Consider the following 25038-nt stretch of genomic DNA (forward strand, 5'->3'; position numbering starts at 1 on the left):
TAACTTGTTTATGTCGTGACCAGAGATTAGTATACTGCTATCATCGGCGTATATAATAAATTTCGCTTTGTCATAAATATGCACAATGCCATTTATATAGATGTTAAAAAGCATCGGGCCCAGAATGCTGCCTTGAGGCACGCCATTTCGTACCGCCAGAAAAGAAGACTGATGGTTGTAGATATAGACAGATTGTTTTCGATTTTGCAGGTATGATTTCTTGAGGTCTAAAGGTGTTCCACGAACTCCATTTTGAGAAAGTTTATGAGTTAATATTTGATGGTTTCGGGAATCGAAAGCCTTACTAAAATCAATGAAGAGTCCGACAGTGAGAATACCTGCTTCAATGTTTTGCAGGATACATTCCTTAAGTGGTAACAAAGCCGTTTCCGTCGACTTGCCCCTTCGGAAGCCAAATTGAGCATCAGACAGGATTTGTTTTGCATTAAAAAAGTTCAGTACACGGGAAAAGATTACTTTTTCCAAGCCCTTTGAAAACATTGGAATCAAAGATATTGGTCTATAATTGGACACTACATTTTTATCTCCCCCTTTAAACACAACTGTCACTCTTGCTTTCTTCATTTCTTCCGGCTAAACTCCCGTTTCAATTAACAAATTGAAGATGTATGCAAGCAGTTATAATAAAAGATAGTACATATTTGACTGGTTTTTTCTGAATATTGCCAAGATCTAAGGCTTTGCTATTACTTAAATTCATAAATGTTGTACATACTTCGGTCTCACTGGTGGGCTCAAGGAAAAGGCTTTCGAAAGGGCTACAAGATGAAGGACCTTCAGGTAGATGCATCATAGATAAATGGATAGTTAAAAATTGTTGTTGAAATGGTCAGCAAGAACCTGATCGGATAATTCAGAGCCCTTATAGATTATTCGTTGAGTTGGCTCATTTTTCGTATTGCAACGTAACAAGTTATTTACAACTTTCCAGACAGCGTCTGAATATTTCATTCTAACATCAGAGAACCGTTTTTGATGATACACAATCTTCATCATCATCATCATCATCATCAGCCTTACTACACCCACTGCAGGGCAAAGGCCTCTCCCATGTCTCTCCAATTAACCCTATCCTTTGCCAGCTGCATCCACCCTTTGCCTGCAAACTTCTTAATCTCATCCGCCCATCTAACCTTCTGCCGTTCCCTGCTACGCTTACTTTCTCTTGGAACCCACTCTGTTACCCTTAAAGACCAGCGGTTATCTTGCCTTCGCATTACATGCCCTGCCCAAGCCCATTTCTTTCTCTTGATTTCGACTAGGATGTCATTAACCCGTGTTTGTTCCCTCACCCACTCTGCCCGCTTCCGATCTCTTAACGTTACACCTATCATTTTTCTTTCCATGGCTCGCTGCGTTGTACTTAACTTAAGCTGAACTCTTTTCGTTAGCCTCCACGTTTCTGCCCCGTAGGTGAGTACCGGTAAGATTATGCTGTTGTACACTTTCCTCTTGAGGGAAATTGGTAAACTGCCACTCATGATCTGCGAGAATTTGCCATATGCGCTCCACCCCATTCTTATCCTTCTAGTTCCGGATCAGCTGTCACTACCTGCCCTAAGTAGACGTATTCCGGCACAATTTCTAGGCTCTCGCTGCCAATTGTGAACTGTTGTTCCCTTGCTAGGCTGTTGAACATTACCTTGGTTTTCTGCATGTTAATTTTTAGACCCATCGATCTGCTCTGCCTCTTAGCACGCCTAAGCTCAGCATTTAGTTAATTTCTTGTTGTTTTTTTAAATAAGATTAGATTCTAGAGAGGGATTATTCAAAAAGGCATGGTACAACTTGTTTTTGCGCTTTATCATTCTTTCGAGCTCTGGCGTGATCCGTGGTTTTCTTATTCGTTTAGACTGCTTAATGTTCTTGAAGGGAAAGTGCTTAGAGTATATTTCTACAAAAACCTTAATAAACTCTTGAATATGCATTATTTGAGTCGTTTATATCCAATAACTAGAAGTCCCGTCCAAAACTATTTCAGCTTGTTATCTGAGTACCTCCAACCTTTTTTTATTTGCCTGTAACTCCACCCCTTCTCCATCTTTGTTATTGTAGCCGCTATTGTTTCTCAAGTACCATACACCATCTTAATATTAGCAGTTCCTAATTCAAGCCTTCTGCAGGGTTTGAAGGACCTATTTAATTGGCAATGAGGAGAACACGTGCGCAGGTTGGAAAGCGTGTGATCTGCCAGGAAACACTGAGGCGGCCCCGATAAGGCCTTTATTAAGGTTGACAGCCGTTTTGTGCCTCTTCACTTGGCAGCGGCGACACAGCGTGTGCGGTCCCCATGGTTTTGCCCCAGCTGTCGAAGCAATCCTCGGACACGACCATGACCTTCGATATCTCATGTTTTTATTCAAAAAGCACATGTACCAAAGTCGTGCTGTATGCAGTGCGATCGCCATGTGGTTCCATTGACGGCGAGCAATCATCCACCTAGCCCGGCTCTTTGGACGGATTCAGGAAACGACTGAAAAGAACAGAAGTAACGAGCAAACAAAGGTGTGCTGCATATAACTTAGAACGCAAAGAAACGAAAGCGCGCTGCGCTGGGCTAATGCTCTAGCGAGGTCTAATATGTAAACTTTCACGGCTGGCGTCGATTTCTACAAAGCGCGAGAAGTCGGTACGGAAATTAACAAAGGCGCACTGGAGCTGGGTAAGTCTCTAGCTACAAGCACGAGTTTTTTGTCTCTACCGCCGATTTCCACACCGCGCGATCGTCATAACTTTTCTTGGACTTGCTGTTGGAGCTGACAGCGATATAGAATTAAGGGCGCCAACTGTAGTGGCAGAGGCTTGCCATTGAAAGGAACAAAGCCATGCACTTTGTCAACCCGGCAACGAGGCCTAGCGCGAGTTTTAGAGCCGACTTGGACAAAGCGCGAGACGGCGCGCGCTTCTAACGCTTGCCAACGCAAAGAAACAAAGGCGCGCTACGCTGGGATAACGCTGTAGCGAGGTCTAATATGTAAATTTTCACGGCTGCCGTCGATTTCGACAAAACGCGAGAAGTCTCTAAGGAATTAAGCAAAGCTGCACTGCACTGGCAGACGGCGGTTCAGCTGGCGGCGCCGGCGGTCCTCAAACTGCGCCTTATGTGGGTCGTCGTAATGGCGTGGCAAAACTTTGAACACCAGCACGACACTACTCACGTACTCCTGCAGCAGTAAAACGAGGTCCTGGAATGCGCAAGGCATGTAGGTAAACGGTACAGCACTACATGGAGCGAAATTTGAGATAAAATGCGTACCTTTATGCGGGTCGTCGTAATGTCGTGGAAGCGAGAACTGTACAGAAATTTCAGCTGGCTGTCGCCGACGAGCGCACCACGCAAAAAAAGCGATACCTGGACAGCTCCCGAAACGCGCTCGGCGCCGCCTAGGCTCACGAAGGGAATGCCCGCGGACACGCACGCACGGCGGACGGCCGTACCTGGCGATTCCCTAGGCACTCTAGGGACAGGCCGAGAGAGGCGCGGCGACCCCACATCCGGTTGAGAACGAGGTTGAAGCGAAAAAAACGTCACGCAGACACGCATCCCACCGACCAATCGGCGTTTCCAGCCTACCGACCCGCAAACGCTTCTGTCGCACAAATGACAGGCGCGCCAGGCGGCCAGGCGGCGCTGCTAGTAAGAGGAGTGCTAAGAAGTGCGGGAGGCACTGCTCGAGTGCAGAGTCGTTTCACGTGCTGGTGGCGAAAGATTTGTGTTTCGTTGTTGTGTGCGTTGCATCGCTGTGTGTTCCCTGTGTATTGATGACGTCTGCCTGTGCTGAAGAGTTGGATTAAGCGGGTAATGCGTGCATAATGACGGAGAGACGACGAGACAAAAGGGACATCACATGTTTTGTGCCGGGTTGCAACAGTGGTTACCGATCGTGCAAGGAACCCCGCTCCCTTTTCCGTGTACCCACTGACCCTGATCGCCGCGAGATTTGATCACGTAACACCAAGAGCGTGCCGCTGAAGCAACTTCTCGAGTGCTGAATCAAGGGAGCGTTGAGTGCGAGCGCCATTTCGAACCAATTTGCGTTCAGCGCACATTTAAAACAACTATAAACGGCGAAGTCGCGGAGATCCCTCGAGACCGACCACTGCTTACAGATGATGCTGTTCCTACCATCTTTCCGGATGCACCAAAGTATGTTTCGAGGTCGCTGCCAAAGAAGAGGAAGAACAGGAACATTTGTGAGCAGACAATTCCTGCACCAGAACGGAGGCGGTGTTTAAGCACACAAGGAAATCAGCCAACAGCTACGCCTGATTACGACAGTCTCGAGGAGGCGAACAATGCGGCTTCCGGCGAGAAAAACGCGTATGTACCGTATGCAAGGGTAGAATTGGTAGCGCAGAAAAGCACAGGGACACAGAAAGACAACACCACAAAGCGCTATGTGGTGTTGTGGTTTAGCACTTTGCGGTGTTGTCTTTCTGTGTCCCTGTGTTTTTTTTGCGCTACCAATTCTACCCTTGAAAATGTACCAACAAGCCCAAGTTTCTACCCTTCTGAACCATATGCAAGCCTGACAATACCTGATATGTGGTCAAAAATTGCCTTGCCACGCTGCGAAAGGTGTATTCACAACGCTGAGTGTGAATTGGATGCTGCCGGAGACACAAGCTAATTGGTTTTTCAAAAGCTTGTAAAAATTGACTTGTCGGCTACAGAGCTGGTCGGGAAGTCTGTTGCCGTGGGTAAAGCTCATATAAGGGGGAAGAAGTTGCTTCAGCGAGATATTTCAAAGGCAGCAGATGCGGAGGCGCTAATCGGGCACGTTAATAAGCTGAATATGTGCTGATGGTGCAGGCGTACAACTTGTCACAGGTAAGTGTCCATCATTCAACGGAAATTTCATTTCCAAGAGGTGCACGCTTGTGGTCAAAGACGGTACAGCCATTGCATGTGTTCACTGCAAGTACCAGCGCAAATTAATACAGAACCAGCTGTCTCTAAGAAGTTGTCGAAAGGTGGTCGCCAGGAGAGAAACTGCTAACGTGCGCCGGCCACTGCGACGGATGAAGGTGAAGCACAAAGCAAACGTGGATGTTGAACGAAGGCTAGATGAGGCAGAAACTGCTTTGAATTCTCTTCCTCCTGGAGACCATTTGGACTACAATGCTGAAAAGAGTTCCAGCCGCCTTGTTCACTACGTTGCTGGGTATGTGGCGCGAAAGGCGCTACAGAGCACAGGATGCAGCCTTTGTGCTGAATGCTTGACAATTACCAAGGTCGCTGCAAACCAGACCTCGCGCAAAATGAGTTCATCCGGCCATTTGATTGTGGTGGCCTATTGTATCCATCTGGTCAACTTGCAAAGTTAATCGCCACACTGGGAGGCTCATTCACTATTTTTGTAGCACCAGAAAGATTAGTGCAGCAGGTATGTCGGATTTTGCTTCCTTTCTACATGGTATTCCCCTTCGAATGGTTGGCTGTCCTGCCCGTGATACTGATGTCTCCCTTCAAATTGTTAAGTTTTACGTGCTCCTCAGGTTCCGATTCTACACGAAATCTTTAAATAATGACAGGAGCTCCCAGCATGAACGACTGAAGCACCTTAAGCTGAGGAGGTGCAAATAGTGTGGTGTATGCAGCATACCAATGGCTCTGCTTTGCATGGTGCGTCATGTTTGGGATTTGTATAAATAAATGTCGACACCACGACTCATTGTTTTTGCTTAATGCGCGAACTTTTTAAAACAATGAAAATGACTTGGACGTGAATTTCAACACGCCGCAGGCTTCGAACTGCATCCATACACCGAATTTACCAGCTTGTGTGCATAGGATCGGAAAAACGAGATCCAGCTAGCACACGATGAATGCGTCCTTTACTTTGCTTAGCTCATGCCTAACGGCCGGCAAAGCCCGCGCCGAACAATATTTTCGTCGTTGGTATTATCGGTTTCCTACAGCTGCACGCTGCACGAAACAACGTATTATTTGTTCAGGGAGTTTAACGTCCCAAAGCGACTCAGTCTATGAGAGACGCCGTAGTGAAGGGCTCCGGAAATTTCGACCACCTGGGGTTATTTAACGTGCACTGACATCGCACAGTACACGGGCCTGTAGAATTTCGCCTCCACCGAAATCCGACCGCCGCGGCCGGGATACAGCCCGCGTCTTTCGGGCCAGCAGCCGAGCGCCATAACCACTCAGCCACCGCGGCGGCCGTAGAACGCATTATTGTTCAAATGCTACACCTGCTTATGGAAATGTGCCATTAGCAACCAGCAAATATATCAAGAATGCACCACGCTGTATTTAAACAACGTACCGCCGTTCCGCGGCAACGCAGCAGACGGCTCGCGGAGCAGCCGACCTTTTCACACCTGTTACACGAAGCGCCCCCTGGCCGGTAACGGAGCAGTCATCGCAAGAAAGACCGTCATGTTTGTGAACAAAGGTAGCGCTGCAGTCGGCAGCGACACGGGTGTAGGCAGAAAGAGCAGACCGCCTACCCTGCCCTTCCAGCGACAAGCGACTCTGCACGTAGAAAAAAGTCGTGTGCGGGCATTTTATTGTGTACTCTGCAGATTTGTCCCAGCATTTCGACGCATGCGTGTCGCTTGAGTACGGGAACATTCTTGTTTATGCCTGCAAAGCAGTTCTGTTGCAATTTCAACGCGCTCATCGGGCGTATAAAGTAAGCGGAGCAGTGCATCTGTATCATTCTGCGGTTCTCGGCAGCAAGCACGTGGTAGCAAACAACGGCGCAGTTACGATGGGCGAATATATCGACGGCTTGAGCCAGGAGGAAAGAGCAAGGTATGTGCAGAAATTGGCCGTGTACGGATCGCAACTGCCGGACCCATACAGCACACCGGAGTCCGAGTGGAAGAAAGGCGACGACGCGAAGCAGCTGCGCCCACACTTTCAAATGACGAACCTTGTGGTGTGCCTCCTGTATTCACCAAGCCATTTCACCCCCGAGAACATCGAAAATTATAAGGCACTTGAGGCTTACAATTACTTTGAATCAGGCAAATATGATTACTATATTTTTGTCACTATCGTCTGCGCAGTGAACTTTATGGATAAGAGCTCGCTTTGTTCTGTTTCCTGAAACAGATACTTGTGGAGCGAGTGGAGGTCTCGCTCCGCCGGTAATGTATTTAGGTCCGTAAAAATGCACTTTTCATTACCCACTTGATTCTTGTAAAGCTGCATTAACATGTAGCCGTTCGCCTGAGCTTCAAACAGAAGTGCACTCTGCTGCTTTGAATGTTTAGTCACTCAGCTTGTGATTTCCGAATTATGATTTAAAGGCATTTCTTTTGCTTGATCACAGTGCCTTTTGGGACGGTATTTGGTTGGTATGAGGACGGACTGGTGGGCACGGCACATATTACCTTGGTGCATTGCACTTATTCATGCGCTGTTCATGCACTTTTATTCACTGGTGGCGGTTGCTTTGTTGGGTTCTCATAACCATTGCTTAAGTCCTGAGGACACAGCTGCGATGCCTGCAAACTTTCGTCTTATTTTGCTATTGTTTATGTTCAATGTGCTTGAGGTACTGCATCTGCATGCGCACCTTGATTCCACATGTGATTTGAACTGTGCATGGCAACAAGAACTGTTTTCAAATGCTATTTGGGCCTAGATATGAAATAATTATCAAACCAACGTTGCTACTGTGCCTCTTCATGCATTGTGCACTTTGAGCCCTTTTTAACCATATATCTCCAGCCTTTTCTTCAGCAATAGATCAGCAGCTTCTTTGTATTACGGAGTCTCATGCACTATGTAGGTTTTTTGTGGTCGCTTGCAATACCCGGCTGGCCCAGTAGCTGCTTAGCATATTTCGCATTCTTCACGGTACCATACAGCTTGCAGAAATGCGCACGCCACCTTCTGGGAAAACTCTCAGCCCAAGAAGACAAAATAACGTGCCTGCAGTTTGTTTTTCATGGAGCACTTGATCTCAGAAGTTAACATATCCATTACCACTTAAGCTAGAGGTAATGTCGTAATGTCTAGTGTCATGCAGTAAATGTAAAGAAAAAGCAGTTCTCATTCCTCTGGTTTACAACACCTGGATTCTATCAGAGACCCATGGATGACATTGTGGGCATGACTGAATATTTCAGGGTTTGTTCGGAGATGCCGCTACTGGGCGCCACGCACGAGGAAAGTGTGCCTGGTGCGAGCGGAAGTGATGACATCGCAGGCAGCAGCAGGAAAAGGCCACGATGCCTGGGTTTGTGTGGACAATCTGTCGGGACACGTCCTGGCAGCTCATTGTCAGTGCAAAGCTATGTAAGTGAGAAAGAAATATAAATAATTTATGGCTTATATGCCCCTTGTAAGTTATGTTCAAAGCATTCATTACTATTTTCATGACCGTTTTCAGGCTAAGTGAAGTGTGTAGCCACGTGGCTGCTGTGTTTGCCCTTGAGGCAACAACTCGTATGGAGGCAGAGAGATCATGTACATCTCGGCCATGTGCCTGTAGCTCTGCAACGTCAAAAAAGGTTACCTTCAGTAATATTGAAGAAACATTATTAGCAGGGACCTAAGCATGAAAATAACAGTGACAAAATTCTGTTTGTTTTGCATTCAGGACACAATGGTGCCCATAGATCAAGTTGAACTTGGCAGGCCAGGAAAAAGGTCCAAGAAGCTGAAGACACAACCTTGCCAAACATCCGAAAAATACAGCAGCAGTGAACGGGAGATATTTGAAGCTCAGAAACGTGTGAACCCAAAAGCAGTTGTTCTGCGGAGCATTCCCAAGCTTGACCCTGAGGAAACAGATTCAGCCTCCGAGGATGAGGATATGCACACATTTCTTAGGTACAGTTTTCTAAATTCAAGTAGACCCAGGAAACGACACCATGAAATGAGCTGTCTAATGTGTGGGAGACAGTTGGCTGGGATATACGTTCACTGTTTTGTGTGAATCTAGCATTGCTTTGCCTACTTAATGATCTGTCACTTACTGCTGTGCATGGAAGCATTCCTACTAATGTTAATTGTACCAGAATTGCAGCTCTAATGTATTATTTTCTAAAGTTCCATAACAGTGATGCTGGGTGTTGGCTGCGACACGAGCAGCATTCAGTGTTATTTATGGGTTCTACACTTCTCTTTCTAGAAATGCACGTAAAAGCAGCAGCACAAGGGAGACATTCCTAGATGACATGTTCCTTCCGCTAAGTGAAGTTCAAAAGACAGAAAAAAGCACTCGGCTTTCTTCGGAATCGCCAATCTCGTATGCAGCACGCTATGGAAGAATCACTGCGACTACCATGAGCAGGGTATGCTGGTTCGATTTATACTATTAAGAGTTGAAGAGGTCTATCCTAATCGCTGTTTTAATGTAAAGTTTCTGATTGGTGAATTTTAAAGTTGACAGTTATACTTGTCATTTCAGAAGACGTTAAAAAACAAAGGCAATGAAAGAGTTACTCATGCAAACTGTCCGAGAATCTTCTTGAAAATTTGACAACAGCCACTTGGTGAAAAGGCTTATTCGAGGAGACAGAGACATCAGTAATACCTCGGTTCCACACTTTTTGAGACAGATGAAGTTTAGCATGGAACTGTTGCGAAAGGTCCTTGGCTCCCATCATAATTAGTGACTTGCGTGCAGAAGAATGTTTGAAGATGGATGGTTGGACAAGGTTGAGTGTAGCATCAAGCATGGCAAATAATTCACAGAATGCTGCAAACGCATACTGTGTGATGTTTTAAGGCCATGTAAGAAGCAGTATTTCGAGCTGACCCACCTATTCCTGTATACGGAATACAAGATGCGAAGGAGACACTGAGTACAAATTGAAGTTGGCTTTTATTAATAGATTACCGCATTGTAACGACAAAGATGATGCTTTGACTATAAACGCAAGATTTTTGAGCTAGAGAAGGTCGGCTAATGAGATACAAGTGTCACCATCGCCAGCCTATTTTGCAGATAACCTGCAGCACTTAGTTTTCTAGGTGCCGATTCCAGAGGCTAGGCTTCACCACTGTTCACTTCATAACTGGTTTGGTTTGGTTTGCGGGGGTTTAACATCTCAAAGCGACTCAGGCTATGAGGGACGCTGTAGTGAAGGGCTCCGGAAATTTAGACCACCTGGGGTTCTTTAATGTACACTGACATTGCACAGTACACGGGCCTCTAGAATTTCGCCTCCATCAAAATTCAACCGCCGAACTGTGATCACACACTTCTTTTCTGTGCAGATGTCACGAGTTTGAATCGAGTGCCGGGAAAATTTTAGTGCAATTCGTCAGCAATAAATGTGCCTTTTGCTTCCAGACGCGCATTGCAGTAGGTAAAAAGAGCCAAAGATTCGCATTTACCAAGAACCAAAATATAATGCAGTTGTCCTCAATGCCTTCAATGACTATGTTTGTGCTCATGTTCAGCACTCCTTTTTCCCATGGCTTTGCTGCTTTTTTAAGCTTTGGGACAAGAACAAGTGTGCAATTATGAAAGTCCTTGCACTCCTCAAAAGAGATGCATAATGTGTGAGTGAACCACCTGCTGCTCTGCTTGGCAAGGAAATTGCATATGATAGTATGCAATTTGGTTCTAGTGCTGTACTTTGCTCATGCTGTTTCTCTCATGTGAGCTTACAGCTGTTCCCAGGGAATGAATACTTGCTGGTAGCACTGAGATTTAATATCATTTATTGATACTGCCGTCCTTCGCAGACTACTGCAGGAATATAAAAATCTTGATAACTGCACTTTCAGAGTGAAATTCAGCAAATAAAACAACCCAACACAAAATAATGCACTGCAACAACTGCACTGGACCCAAAAACCAGACCGAGCTGAACCAACAAGAAAAGGGTAAAAATAAGTTCAGGCACAACTGTACTAATGTTCAGGTGCACAATGATATATAAATGGCTCAAGGCTTTGAATAAAGGCACTGAGGGAATAATTTCTCTTGATGGAGTCAAGCAGCACATTCCACTCTTTAATAACTCGAGGAAAAAAGCTGCATCGAAACGATCAAATTCCTCTTCTGCCTCCATCCAATTTTTTTTCCCACACTTTCTTAAAACATGATCATCAACAAACAAGTAGTTTGTTTTTATGATACATTGTTTTACCTGTTCTTGTGTCATTCTTTTTGCACCAGGTCTCGATACTGAAACCAAAATTTGTAACCGGGTTTCTCGACAGTGTTCTGCAACGGCGACCACGCCTTAATGTGGAATCTGTCAGATGGGGCAAAGATAACGAAAGGACTGCCAAGGAGCAATACTTTGAGCATATGAAGACGTGCCACGCCAATTTTGAACTGCACGAAATTGGCTTTGTCATTGACCCAAATGTATGGTTTCAAGATATTCAGCATGACATCAAGCGTGAAATGCATGTGCATTTTGTCTTATCACTATTTAGAAGGTTAGCCAATGTTTTATGATCTGCTATGATCTGAAAGCATTCCATTGCACAAATCCAAGGTTTCATGTGTAAAGTTTGTCCTAGTTTGGGCCAATTGTGAAACGAAAAAGTTTGCTTGTGTTGGTTGTTTGTTTAGCTACTGCAGCACAAGCTGTGTGGAGCTTAAAAAGGATAGCATCTGCTGTCCTTATTTTTCACATAGTTAACAATGAATTAGTTTCATACACTGATACCGCTCAAGAAGAAAGCGGGTAATGGCCCTGAAAGAAGGCCTTTCAACCTGCAGCATCGAGTGTCATGATGACACAGTCAATCCACCACGCCAGCAGGTGGGAGGCTAATCAACCACATCATGATAGTCTGTCAATGCCACTGGTTTGAGGGCCTCCTTAGAAATGCATCTGTTGTTTCTTTCTCGAGTTTCATCAAATTATGCCATCTTTTGTGAAGTGTACAAAAAATACGAACTGTTGTTTTGAATTAAATTTCCAGTTCTGTTCTTCTGTTCAACATTTTTCATTGCCACACACTGTTTCCCTGCAGGCCCCTTTCCTAGGCGCAACACCTGATGGGCTGTGGAACTGCTCTTGCCATGGTGTGGGACTCGTCGAAATTAAGTGCCCGTGGTCTTTGAGGGAGCTTAACTAAAGCGTGCTCGAAGCTCCATACCTCAACGACCAAGGTCATCTTATTGAGAAGCATCCATATTATACACAGGTGCGTACTCAGTTGCACGTGTGCAGGAAAGACAATGCGCACTTCATTGTTTGGCTGCCACACGAAATGTCAATAACTGAAGTGATATATAATGCAGAGTTTTTTAGGCCTCTGCTACAGAAAGCTCGTTCAGCTTGGGAAGCATATGTACTACCAGCTCTTCTGGAGTAAGCTGGAGTAATCTCGAGCCTTGATCTCAGAGATGTGAGGCGCATGCAAAAGAAGATTCAGCGCAGAATTCAAGCCCCCCAGGCGCAACGTTGGAGGTCATTCTGTGAAACACTTGATCCACGGAAACCTTTGTCAAACATCTGGAATGTCGTTCGTGGCCTCCGAACGTCCCCACACCAGCTGCATCCTTTCAAGTCTCTCGCACTCTACCAACGACGTGGCGAGGTCGAGGTAGCTGAAGATGTCTGCGCTAGGGTAGCAGGGCCATCCCCCCATCCGCAACGCTGCATTGCAGCGACGCTCCCGCTTCTCAGGATTCTCGGATGGAACTTGATACCGCGCTGGCTTGTTGCAGACGGTCATCACTGCCGGGACCCGACTGTGTGCCATACTCTGCACTTGCAAACCTTGGACAAGAAGCTAGGCGTGTGCTTTTGAAGTATTACAACAAATCATGGAATGAGGGCACAGTTCCAGACAAGTGGAAGTCCAGTCGTCCAGTTCCGCTCCTGAAGCCAGGGAAATCGCCTCTTGACCCGACATCATACCGTCCAATTGTGCTGGATAGCTGCATTGGTAAACTACTGGAAAGGATGGTACTTACACGTATTGAGTGGTATCAGTAGTTATATACGTATATATCCCGCTATAATGTCCGGGTTTGTTTTACGCCTATTTTTTTAGGAAATGCAGTGTGTTGGTGTCTGCTCATTCCATGCTCGCTTCATTCTTTTCTTTGTTGCATTGCAATGTACAATGACGTATACCTGCACCACTCTGGCTGGCAGGATTGAATGAATGAATGAATAAATAAATAAATAAAGAACAATTTTTCTACAACGGAAAACATGTCTACAAAAGATTCTACCAGAAAATACAACAGGTTAAACATGGACAGTCGTTTACAACAGCAAAATACTCTTCTCATGACAAGCAAGCTGAAATGCACATTTCTATAAAAGCAATGAGGAGCACAGGACCCTAGAGTCCATACATACACAAGATGAAAATAACAGCAGACAAAGCAAAGTAGACAATACAAACATATTACAGCCCGTGTGTACAAGCACTTAGTCTTCTGCAGGACCTAGCATGGTTGTGCAGAGAGTCAGATGCGCTGCTGACCTGAAGGATGAGAGTTCAGTACAAGCTGCTTAGGTGGAAAAATCTCGACGGAGTTGAATTACAAAAGCCCATGTATTTATATATTTAATTGCCGCCAAATGATGCCAGGACCGATCACACTCCTTCACATTGCAAGACAAGTATTTGGGCTAGTCAGTTTGAATTCTCTGACATAATTCCAGCATAAAAATACGTGGCACAGTGGCTTTGGCCACTGATTCCAAGGTTGGCGAGTCAAGCATCGCTGCGGCAGCACTATTTTGATGGAGGAAAAACACCACTTTGCTGGCCACGTTATAACTCGCATTAAAGAACCCCAGATGGTCCAACTTAATCTGGACCCATCCACTACTGAGTCCCTCATGGCCATTTTGTCACTTCCGGATGCTAAACCCCACAATTCACAGAGAGGCCACATTACAGTGATGTAACGGAAGCATCTATCCTATTGCAACGTGTGCTTTCTTGTGAATTTTTTATTACGATGCATTTATGTCCTCCAAAATGTCCCTCACAGCAAAGTTGTTGCTTCATAATGTTACAAACAACGTGCCACAATCACTACTACTGTTCTGCAGGAATTTTTCACTTCACTGTAGCATACCACTACAGTAATTTGATCAGCATATTTCACAAATTTTAGGGAAGCTAACCTGACGTCAGGAGTACAAAGAAAATATTCACTTATGCCAATCGTGGCTTCATGTTTGTGATGGCTGCGCAAATGATCGTTAAATCAGTTGCATACTTGACAAGTGTGATTGGCATTCTGTCTCTCAGTATATGAAACACTTTCATGCGGCCAATTGCAAGTTCCACATGTATCCGTACTTTAGAAATCTGCCGTGCCTCTTCAGTTTCCTTAGCAGACAGCTGCCTTTTCCCTCTTGTGAACGGCGGAACAATCAACTGAGCCCCCTGCCTTGCTATATCCTCCTTGGCTAAAAAGCCTCTGTCAGCCAAGACTATGTCAACTGCCTCCAAGCGCTCGATAAAGCCGCATTTGGTTACAATGACTTTGTCCGAGGATCGCCCAGCCCAGCACTTCGAAAGAAAGCTGATTGAGCCGCATGGCGTAATTGCCACCAGAAATTTGATAGTGTTTGATCCTTTGTAGTGGGAATATGTTTGGGATCGTGACAAGAAGCCCAGAGGTCTCTGGATTGTACACTCAGCAGAATCAATTATTGCAATGCAATCTGGGTACTTTCTCTGCATCACCATAGGCATATTCCTTTTGGCATCTTCCTTTGATGGCCACACAATAAAGCGCTTGAGCTCTGCTGACAATAATGGGATGTTCTTGGCCATCACTATGCCCACTGTTGTTTCCGGCAGACAAAACCTAAAGCCAAGGTCAGCATTGAGCAGTGCCAGCAGCAGCTTCATCAGGATGATGAGCACCACATCAGCAAGCCTACACCTGCTTGGTACATATATGCCAACTGTTTGCACCAGTGTAACAATAAACAGAAATGTTGCAATATTAGGCAAACCTGTGTACAACCGAACACACTGCTCTGTTAAAGCTCGGGCCGAGAACGGAGCTGCTTGGTCACAAGTTTCATTGTGTTGTCCACCCTTTACCGCAGCTTTCAGAACTTTATTGTCCCTCTGCAGCCTGTCATTTTCTTTCTCCAGCCTCTTGATTTCCACGTACAACATGACATACTGTTCCTCTGATAATAGAAAGGTTTGTTCAGTTTACTCAAGAGGCTTCAATGAAAGAACTCGGAATGGTCATTTACTCACTGCAGATATAACATGGCACAGCAACAACTGGCACGGCACGTGATGGGAGGTCACTTACAACAAATAGTAAAAATCAATGAGAAAGCCTTGTGAAAATTGGATTTTTTTATGATATCAGAGCATCTTACTAGCACTTCCCTGAGCGCAAAAAAAAACTAATATATGATGGCTACAAGAAAACCAAAAATACTCCTCACAACTGCTATTCACTGCAGTCATACTGGCGTCAACATCTGACAAAGGCTGCTGAAAGCTCTGTTGTGTAGCTGCTTGCTTCACATGCACCATTCATCAGCTCTTGCCTATGCAAAGTGTGGACCTAATTTTACTTATCTACACCATACCTGGACTATCATCGTGCGTGGAGCAGACCACACTCGTGTCGATGTCACCGGACTCCAAAGAAACTTCGGCAGACGAATCTGGTGAAGTTTCGTCACGTTCTGAAAAACCTGGAATGAAAAAATTATGCAGTTTGGAAAATGGCACGACATGACTTGGATAGCGATGTTTCATCGCTTTCTAGGCATTTCTACACCGCTGCTGAAAAAAAGTAATTTGCTGCAGCTTGCGAAAGTCGCAACACAGGAGAAACAACTTATCGTACTGCTTGCAGAGTCCCACGCTGCTTCAGCAACATTCAATTCGGCGGCTCGCTGTGCTGCACGCTGCAGACGACCCGCTACAGCTCTTCTATCCTTCTTTCTGTGCGCAAAGGTGCTTGGCACGAAGTCCGGGTGGCGTGAATCTGACGACGGCCTTCCTGCGTTCATTAACGGCGGATAGCACTTGGCAGCACACGACGGATACACAGATACTCACTTCTTGTGCTGTGTAGGGTGTTCAGTGCGCCAAGGAGCACGAAAATGTCGCAGGCATTGATGCCTGCGGCTTTGCGCGTAACTAGACAGGAATCATGCAGATGAAGAACCGAACAAGAAGCGCTAATTTTTACCTGAGATGAAATGCTGGCCGCAGAGCCGATCCGTCGCCGAAGGTGTCCACTTGTCCCGCTTCACAGCCGCTATCCACTGCTTTCTGCGCTGTTCATCCGCAGGAAACTTGTGGAAACTTATCCCGCTTCCTTTCTTGTGCCTCTCGGCACAACTAACTGCCACACAACTAGTCGGCACGTCGCAAATGATGCCGTAAAAACAAAGAACGCACAGCCGACACAGCAGACCGAATGCGGCAGGTCCCGCTTTTTGCCTACACAACGAAAGTCACTGCTGACGCCAGCGCCGCCGCATCTGTTTGACGTCACAGCCTGACACTTGTCTATAGTCGGATACAACTTAAGTCTGCAGTGAAGCACCGCCCACATTCAGGACCGGCGCACAGAATTCCTCCACGACAAAAATGTAGGCTGTTGTTAAAACTTCTCTTGTCACCTAAACAAGAAGCTAGCCATGAGAAAAAAGTTATAAGCTCTAGAATTTTGATACCTGGCTTGTTTAATAAAGTCAAATATTGAAAAGCTGTTTCGTTCGCTTTTGTGACTGGCTAGCGGAGTAATACAGTACGCCGCGGCCCGTGGCCCGGTGTTAACAACTGCTGTTTTTTTTAAGTTGTATCTACTATATTAAGATAATCTAGGCACTATACCCTTGCTCCGCCGCCGCACGACACACTGCCCAAGGTTCTAGAGCACTGTAGCCAAATGCAGCCGCCACAGCCAGCTGGCCGCCAAATTGGCTGCGCTGGCTTGTGACGCGCTTCTGGTGTATTTTTGTTTTGCACGCTCAAAAATGTTCTGAATTGCAATAAACATTTCGCGAAGTAAATAAAATCACTGCGAAAAATACTAAGCGATATATATATTTTATGCCAACAAAATTGTTTGACGTTATGACCACTAGGTAAACAAGATGGCGCCTAGCAGTTTGTTGAAACCAAGCCTTTCACGTGAAAGCAAGCACCAGGAGTGGGTTTAAAGAGGTGGCTTCGGCGCGCACGGGCGTTGCGCCGCGCGCTTCGATGCTATTCTGCTTCAGCGTGGCCAATGCACGAATTTAGTGACCTCATGAATGTGCTCCGTCGTGCTTATTCCTGGCTGCTGTTCCTCAACCAGTCGTCGCGCAATGCTGTGCGCCAAGCAGTCTCGATTTGCGTGCAACGTACACCTGCGTGAGTTGTTCACTCTTTAGTAGTGGTCAGCAAGATGTTGGCATGCTACTTGCCGAAAAAAATATTTATCCTTCAGGCCTGCGATTGCTTTACTGTCTTGCCCATGGCTGTTGTAGTGGTGACACTGCAGGCGGATGTCACTAGCGCAACCCGCATTGATATATACAGTACTGTGCGTTTTTATCGTGAAGACTTTCAAAAGTTTCCCCGCATCAACCGCTGGCTCATTTGCGATGAAACTGCACGCAGAGCTTTCTTATTATGGTAACTTTTATATCGTAGCAAGTTTGACAACGGTACTTACTTAGTTGGGCCGTGCACGATGCGAAAACGTAATCGTCTACGTAGAGATCAGCGAACGAAAACCCGCAGACGTTTTGTCACTGAATGGCGGCAGTGGCGCCAGCTGTTTACTGCAGTCGAAAGCGTCACCACAAGGCCGCCTAGGCGAGCGTTGCAAGAAGCTCTGGCCCTTTGAATATGCCGTTCCGGCCGTTTCGTCTGCTTCAACTGAAGCGCGTACAACAGTTTCGGCTAATAGAGCGGAAAAAATATCACAACTTATTTAACAAGCTTTTACCTTTCAAAAAATATTGTTAGCAACGCTCATCTCGGTGGCCTTGCAGAGACGCTTTCGACTGCCGACAACAGATGGTGCCACTGCCGCCATTCAGCGAAAAAACGTCGTCTGCGGGTTTTGGTTCGCCGATCTCTGCGTAGACGATTACGTTTTCGCATCATGCACGGCTCAACTCAGTAAGTACCGTTGTCAAACTTGCTACGATACAAAAGTTACCATAATACGCCAGCTCTCTGTGCAGTTTCACCGCTAATCAGCCAGCGGTTGAGGCGGGGAAATTTTTACTCTTCACGATAAAAACTATACTGTACGATTACACGTTTTTGTGTGCCGTCACCTTGTGCGAAGGGCATATCGCGGCGCCCGCATGCGCAAAGTTGTCCTGTACTCGAGCGCCAAATAATTCCTTCGGTAGCTCACAAGCCAACAGGAATATGTGTCCTCTTTACTACTTGTTCCACTACCTCGTCAGTTTTAGCACAACTTATCAGGGCACCCACGTAATGCATACGCACAACCAAGCTTATTGAAAGTATTACCGACTGCAGTGCACATAAAAGTGGACGGTAAAGTAAAAAACGACTTGTTTATTTTCACGCTGCTTTGTTTAGGTGGCAGCGCATCAAACAGATTACTCTCATTATATAGTTGCTGAATTATCATTTCAACTCCTTATAGCAGCACTTCGCTCGGAAGGACTACATCCTCACATGGATTAATTGCAATTTATATCTCCTTGAGTAATTTCTGGCATTTTTCTTGTACAGTAATAGCTGTGCTGCACGTCACTTCCTTAAGATGAAAGGCCACTGATTTAGTAAAAAAATACCACTCACGTGCTCAACAATAAGAAAGGTATTCATTTTGGTAGGGCAGTGTGCACCCTAGATGAAGTTGTTGCAGTCATCAGGTAATCCAGGTGGGCGTGGACCATGTGGGCGCTTGGCATGTAGGTCATTTCCTCCGGTTGTTGTCCTTTAGCACTGCTTCATATTACCCACGTGGCCCTGGCATAGATGTTATTGCGCGGAGGGCAGCACTACAGTTACTGCACTCCTTTGACGCATGCGAGCGTCAGGAGCCTGAGAATTTTTTTTGTAAATAAATGCAACCATATGTAAAGTGGCTTGAACTTTTTTTGTGTGTCCTAAGATAAATAATTTATCACGCTTAGTAGGCTATATCTTGGTGTAAATAAACTACAATATGTGCAATGCTCTTAACCTGTGCAAGTAACATGAAAGCTATCCAATGTGTTTACATCTTCCAGCTGTGGGAGAGTTCATGTGCACTGTCCAGAGATGCAGTTACAGTGCCTCCAGCCACTAAATTTTGATTTTTAGATTTATTAAATGCAATGGATTGGCTGTCAGGGATCACAACTTCATAACAACTTTCCCTACACCCAGTTACTAAAAGTGAAATATGCATGTATACTATGCTGAACTTTTCGTTTGCATGCATGAGGAGGAACAAACTTTTATTTATCATATGACAAAGAGGGTAAGGAATGAGGCTTAATACAGGTGCATGGGCCCTCGTGAACTGCGCTAGGTGGCTTGAAGACCACGCTTCTTGGCGACCTCAGGGCCCAGCCCACTATCCATAGTATTACCTCCGTGTGAGGGCTCAGCAATGCAGTCTCCAACTGACTTTGGTTTGAGATTTGGAAGCTCAAAGGTGGTGGGTCCTTTGGGCACTCGGATAGGATGTGATTGAGATTTTCTTTAGAATCATAGCAAAGTGTGCAGCGGGAATTGTATTCCGCGGGATACATCAGGGACTAGATATAAGGATTTGGTAATGCCCCCATCTGAAGTTGCCACCAGGAAACCTGCTCTGCTTTGGTGAGGGATTTGTGTGGGGGTGGGTATTTGAATTTTGAGTTGAGAGTCATTGCCTTTTTGTACTCACCTTCGTCCTTGGTACAGTGTATTGTGCTGCTTTTTGAAGATGTGTACTACCATGTAATCCAGTTGTCTAAGCTAGTGGGATTTTGTTTCCAAGTGGACTCACACGTCTGTAGCCATTTAAACAGGAGCTTACAGCCGAAAAAGCAGTTCAGTAATACAGCAGTTCTCTCTGAATGTTACAATGTTTTTATTGGTGCTAGTGAAATACAGCACAATATATGCATACACTTCCCCCAACAGTAGTATATAGTCTGTAAACTATATACTACTTTCATTTGACTGTAATCAGACAATAGAGAAATGATTAAACAGGCCCTGCTAACCAAGCTGCATCGCAGAAAGTGTGCAGAAGGTGTCGTGGTTTTTCACGAAGAGCACCAGGATATTTTAGCCATCAGTCATGTAAATGGCGCCTGCAGCAAGCTCGAGAGGATTTCTATGGAAGCTGCTGCCCTGCACTTCTTGGTGCACGCTCAGGCATTCCTATAGAAAGAGAGATACTAGTTGCTCTCGGCTTCCCAATTGGTCATGTTAGGGGCATTCAAGGCAATGCCTACTTGTCGCCACTGAAAAACTGGTGTAATGCAGTACAACGCCCTTTTATTTTTTATCTTTCTGACACACACCTCGATCAGCTGTGAAACACTGTGTGCAAATCAGTAAAGCTGATCAGAAACTTCATAGACAGAAATGAAAGTTGAACTTCTTGTGGACTGTCTGTATAGAATTACGAAACACCGCAAAAGTAATTGTTCAACACAGTATGCTGTCAGAAAGACTGTACAAGTTACAGGAGGCAGTAAAGACAGTTCAGATATGGCTTTATGCTGTAGAGCACAGTTGGGCACAATTAATACGAACGACCCAAAGTACAGACAGCTTTTCTACGGACTAAACTTTCACAATGTGTTCTGTTAAGATGGAGATCTCCTGTTTGGACAATGGACAGAATGAAATGCAGAGAGTCCTTAAGGATCCATGGATGTTCGTTGCTTCATTATGGAGAGCGATGTGAACAAACCTTGACTGTGGTGACCAGATACTACATTACAGAGCAAGTACTGATAGAACTGTTCAGTAGAAACAGCCAATATACACAGGACCGAACGACATTCTTGCTCAGTGGAATGCATATCGTACTGCTTATCACAGTGTACAGACATTACTTCATTACCCCATGAACTGTAGGCACACTGGCTACTCCTGTTCACATATTTCCTGGCTGCCAGGACCTCCTTATGTCAAATTCATGGCTAGCAAGTTGCGCCCAAAGGTTTTGGCGACTAACTGTCTGGCACGCATCGTTTTTATAACACTCAAGAAATAAAGCTACTCAAAAATAAAAGAACACAACCACTTGCAAACAGGATAATCTTCCCGAAAAGAGCACGCAACAATTAAAAGATGCATGCTTCTCAGCTACTTAACACTAAACAACAGCAGCAACCATATCACTCAACCCGAACAGTATAGTAATTGCTTAATCTGAAACTTCGTCACCACAGCAGCTGCCAAGCGAGCATCCGCCTGCGAGCATCCGCCTGGTATGTGGCAGGTCCAAGGTTTTATCTCTAGTGCCTTCGGGCACCCACCGGTTTCCGAGTACAAGCTTACCGCTGTACTGATGTTTGGTTTCCCTGGGGTAAAATGATAGGAAAAATTGGGTCTTTCACCTCACCTCAAGCACATTAACACAATAGCAATGGTTTTTCTTGGCCAAAGTGTCCTTGGCAGGGCTTAAAATTAGGGGCTTGAAATCACTAGTGTTGACAAGGGATCTGAGACCGAACACCCCCCCCCCCCCCTCCCCCTTACTAGAATGTGGGGACTGCATTAATCTGAAGCAGGCAATCATTTCTTATTCTTGTGAGTGATGGTCGGAACATTTATTCTCTATAGTTTCAAAATTTTCACTGTGATTTTTATTAAGAATCACTGATATGTTTTCTAAAACCAGAGACGGAGAAAAATAAAAAGTTGGCAGCACTACACAAAGGCTGGAATAAAAAATGAAAAACTATGCCCTCACACCACGAGGCAGTGCAGAGATGGTCACGTAGCTCCAAGGCTACACAGTAACAATGCATAACAATGAGCACACTGGCAGAATGAGATCACTTGTTTCTAGTCTGTGTTAAACTGAGCAAACAACGACATTTAAAAATTACCTCTCCCCTTCGTACAAAACGATATGTAAAGCAGGCTGCTAGTCGCTTTCCTTCCGCCTGTCGTCGTATCACAAGAGACGCCCCTTCGATGGAGCCAAACTTTAAGCACTAGCTCTTGGATCATTAAAGAGAAGCCATCACTAAAGTAAACGCGCTCTGAGCCTCGAGGGGCAGGCAATTGCATCAATAATGTAGTATTTGGAAACCGCTCAAAGCTGGCACTGCAGAGTCAACCACCATGTAAGAACACTTGCACACTTCGAAGAATCTGGATCAGCCCTAATAAGGTGGTACAGAAATATGCAAGGAAATGGTGATTTTATGAACACATAAATGGCAAAAGATACACTTTTCAGGAAACATAGCTGGTTACAGCAAAAGTTGCAAATCAGAATCTTTGTTTGAGCAAAGTTTTCACAATGCAAGTGCCTATATTTGGGAATTTGTTTTGCATTTCTTTTGTTTTTGATCTTTCCCTGGCACCTGTTCGGTATCATTTCCACTTGACTGTACATTGGATAAAATGTTACCGCTCCTTAGCCAATTGTGTGTCACTTCTTGGCTCATATAATACATGTACCCTCTGGTGACTTCCAAAATAAAGCTGGAAGTTAGCACCCGTACCGACCACTCCTGTGTTTTTTTCTACCCTTACAACGCTGCCCTTACAGTGGCTAAGCGTTGGAGGACTAGGGAAAACAAGAAAGCAATTTTAATTGGCCAAGCACCGTTTTCACTCAACAGACAAGAAATCATGTCATTGCAGGCGATCACAAGCAAAATGCAGTAGATGGATGCACATCAATGATATGCCCCTTGCAAGGCTTTGAGAATGCCTCAAACAAGATGATGCTGCTGACCAAGGAAACCTTGCTGAACAACTGCTCAATGCCGGTAAAGAACTCGAGCTGGATGAGCGGCTCAGTGATGGCACTATTCTGACTACGGCAGCAAATACAGAATCAGAAGACAATACAATGAGCACAGTTCCATGGTGAATAGTTAGGTCCGTGCAAAGCGTAGAACCACGCATACCGTGGCCCAGGAGTCTCCTCATACCTTGTCGCATTTTTGGAAAACTGTACAAGATGCGACAGTGTACTTGAGAAATCAAAATTTTCCTAATATCGACTGCACTACACACTGCTAGACACAGAGCATATTTAATTAACAAGATTTTTCATGAACACACATTATACATCATTATTAATTATTAAAGCCGACTTGCCTAATTAAAATTTTGGTTGAAACCAAAGTGTTGATTTCAACTAGACGTGACTAAACTGTATGAGATAGAACTCTTATACCTCTTAGCGGTGCTCTGCAAATTTCAATTTGTCAAAGAAGGTATGGAGATAACACTTAGCAATTCTATCACAGCTGTATGAAGAACCGCATTCCATATATCCTGCACGTCACCTTTTCCATGTTGACTAAGAAAATAAGGCTAATCAGCGGCCTATGCCATTAGCCGAGCTAACACAAGGAACCAAGATAAATGGAAAGCTCCTTTAATGATGGATGCAACTCCGAATTCCATGCAGGCCGTTAAAAATATGGGCCAAATCTAGTGCCACAGGAATTATGAACGACCATGTTCAACATGCATAAAAAGCGTTTCTGGTCTATGCACCCTAGGCTGCAATGTCTGGAAGAAAATTAACAGTGCGATTTTGTTTATGGAGCCCCTTTAATTACTGAAACTGCATTCTAATGCATACTTATGCAGCCCAGCATTAGAAAAAAGTAAATCAAGAATCGCTTTTACTCATTTACGATGCCCCAAAACATTTTCTAATGAAGGCTCAAAATGTTTTCTCACCAAAGGGTGCCGTCTCGAGAATGTTTCAAGCAGCAAAAGCTGCAGTCTTCACTGTATGCCAAACTTTTTTCCCCATTTTCTCGTGCGGGGCACAACCTGATGCAATCTGACCATGTGACAGGTGGATAACAAGGGGGTGGGCATGTGAGGAGTAGTGCAAAGGAAAACATCGCCATGGAGAGAACACACAGCTCGTGCATTCTCAATTTCAGTTACCGCAAGGGAGGCCGAGTCGATAGTATCACTGAAGGAGGTGCAGGTTGTATGAAACAGAGGTGACTCTCAGATATATCACACAACATAAAAGTTGACCGAAAACTGGAGGAGACACTTGAGCTGAAGGGTATGACGCTATAGCGTTAATGGGTTAATGCCCATAAATTCAGAACTGATCATTCTTTACTTTAAATTCATACATTGCTGAGGGTCTTCATACCCCTCCTGGTGCAGTGCTGTAGCAGTTAGACGATGCGCCACTGCCCTGGAATGGCAGGTGCTGCCCCAGTGGGAACTGAGAGACCAGAGCTGATCTTCTTGAGCAACCTTTCGTGACCAGTCATTAATTTAACTGCCACCTGCCATGGTGGGCAGTTCACAATCCGTTGGGAAGGTTATGACGATGCCACAAACCAAACAAAACCAAAGTGTCCCACATGTCCCCTACGTTGCTCCTCTGGGGATCTTTCGTGGAGTTTTCGCTCACGGATAATGATGCCGATGACGACACTGCTAGCACATTAAAAAGCACTGGGAGGTAAATTGTTAAAGGTATCAGAAGCTAGTGTTTCAACAGGCAGCACAAAGATGATAAGTCACCTGTGCCTGTTAAAATGAACAAGAAAATGGAAAAAATGCAGCATGTCAGAGGGATAGCTGAGAAAATGTGATAGTACTGCTATTCCCCTCGTCAATCGATTCTGTTTCTGATTCTGTTACAATTCCAACTACAGAAAATGTGTCACATTACCAGCTCGTGCCAAGTCCCCACATCACTGCCAGCGCATTGGTTAAGCGATGCGCCACTGCATTGGCCAGCGACTGTTTCAAACACAGCCACCAATGGGGCTTGCGAGACCAAGGCCACTCTTTCTAAGAAATGTGACAAAGAAAAGCTCTAGCAAGCCTCATTTTTGCATAGACAGTTCTTCAGGACGATGTATATTTTTCTAATAAGACTTCTGTTGTCCGCGTAATTGTCTGTTCGGTTCCTCGTATCCCCTGTGAGTGGACAGGGGATAGGAGTCAGGTAAGAGGGGACACTGCGC

At 45.2% G+C, this 25038-nt stretch overlaps 1 protein-coding gene and 1 long non-coding RNA gene across 2 annotated transcripts; one reads left to right on the forward strand and one right to left on the reverse strand.

The window, feature by feature from the left end:
- The first annotated feature begins 3705 nt into the window (after positions 1 to 3705).
- Positions 3706 to 13991, forward strand: LOC144116261 (uncharacterized). The gene is made up of 8 exons (XM_077650979.1): positions 3706 to 6796; positions 8122 to 8290; positions 8385 to 8505; positions 8595 to 8827; positions 9129 to 9291; positions 11130 to 11324; positions 11942 to 12115; positions 12642 to 13991. Exons 2-7 carry the CDS (start codon positions 8190 to 8192, stop codon positions 12044 to 12046), a joined length of 918 nt encoding a protein of 305 aa, XP_077507105.1. The 5' UTR covers positions 3706 to 6796; positions 8122 to 8189; the 3' UTR covers positions 12047 to 12115; positions 12642 to 13991.
- A 1326-nt stretch (positions 13992 to 15317) lies between these two features.
- On the reverse strand, positions 15318 to 16350 carry LOC144107537 (uncharacterized). Its single transcript, XR_013309301.1, has 3 exons — positions 16119 to 16350; positions 15771 to 15926; positions 15318 to 15615 (listed from the first exon to the last, which is right to left on the reverse strand). It is a non-coding gene; the product is annotated as an uncharacterized LOC144107537 (long non-coding RNA).
- Positions 16351 to 25038: the final 8688 nt, after the last annotated feature.

This window comes from Amblyomma americanum, chromosome 1 (assembly GCF_052857255.1).
Source record: "Amblyomma americanum isolate KBUSLIRL-KWMA chromosome 1, ASM5285725v1, whole genome shotgun sequence".
Lineage (NCBI taxonomy): Eukaryota > Metazoa > Arthropoda > Arachnida > Ixodida > Ixodidae > Amblyomma > Amblyomma americanum.

Excerpts from the sequence above, each read along its gene's own strand:
- LOC144116261 (XM_077650979.1), top strand. The coding sequence starts at position 8,190 with ATGACATCGCAGGCAGCAGCAGGAAAAGGCCACGATGCCTGGGTTTGT. Across the intron at positions 9,292-11,129 it reads CTGCGACTACCATGAGCAGG|GTCTCGATACTGAAACCAAA; the intron begins GTATGCTGGTTC and ends TTTTTGCACCAG. Across the intron at positions 11,325-11,941 it reads GCTTTGTCATTGACCCAAAT|GCCCCTTTCCTAGGCGCAAC; the intron begins GTATGGTTTCAA and ends GTTTCCCTGCAG.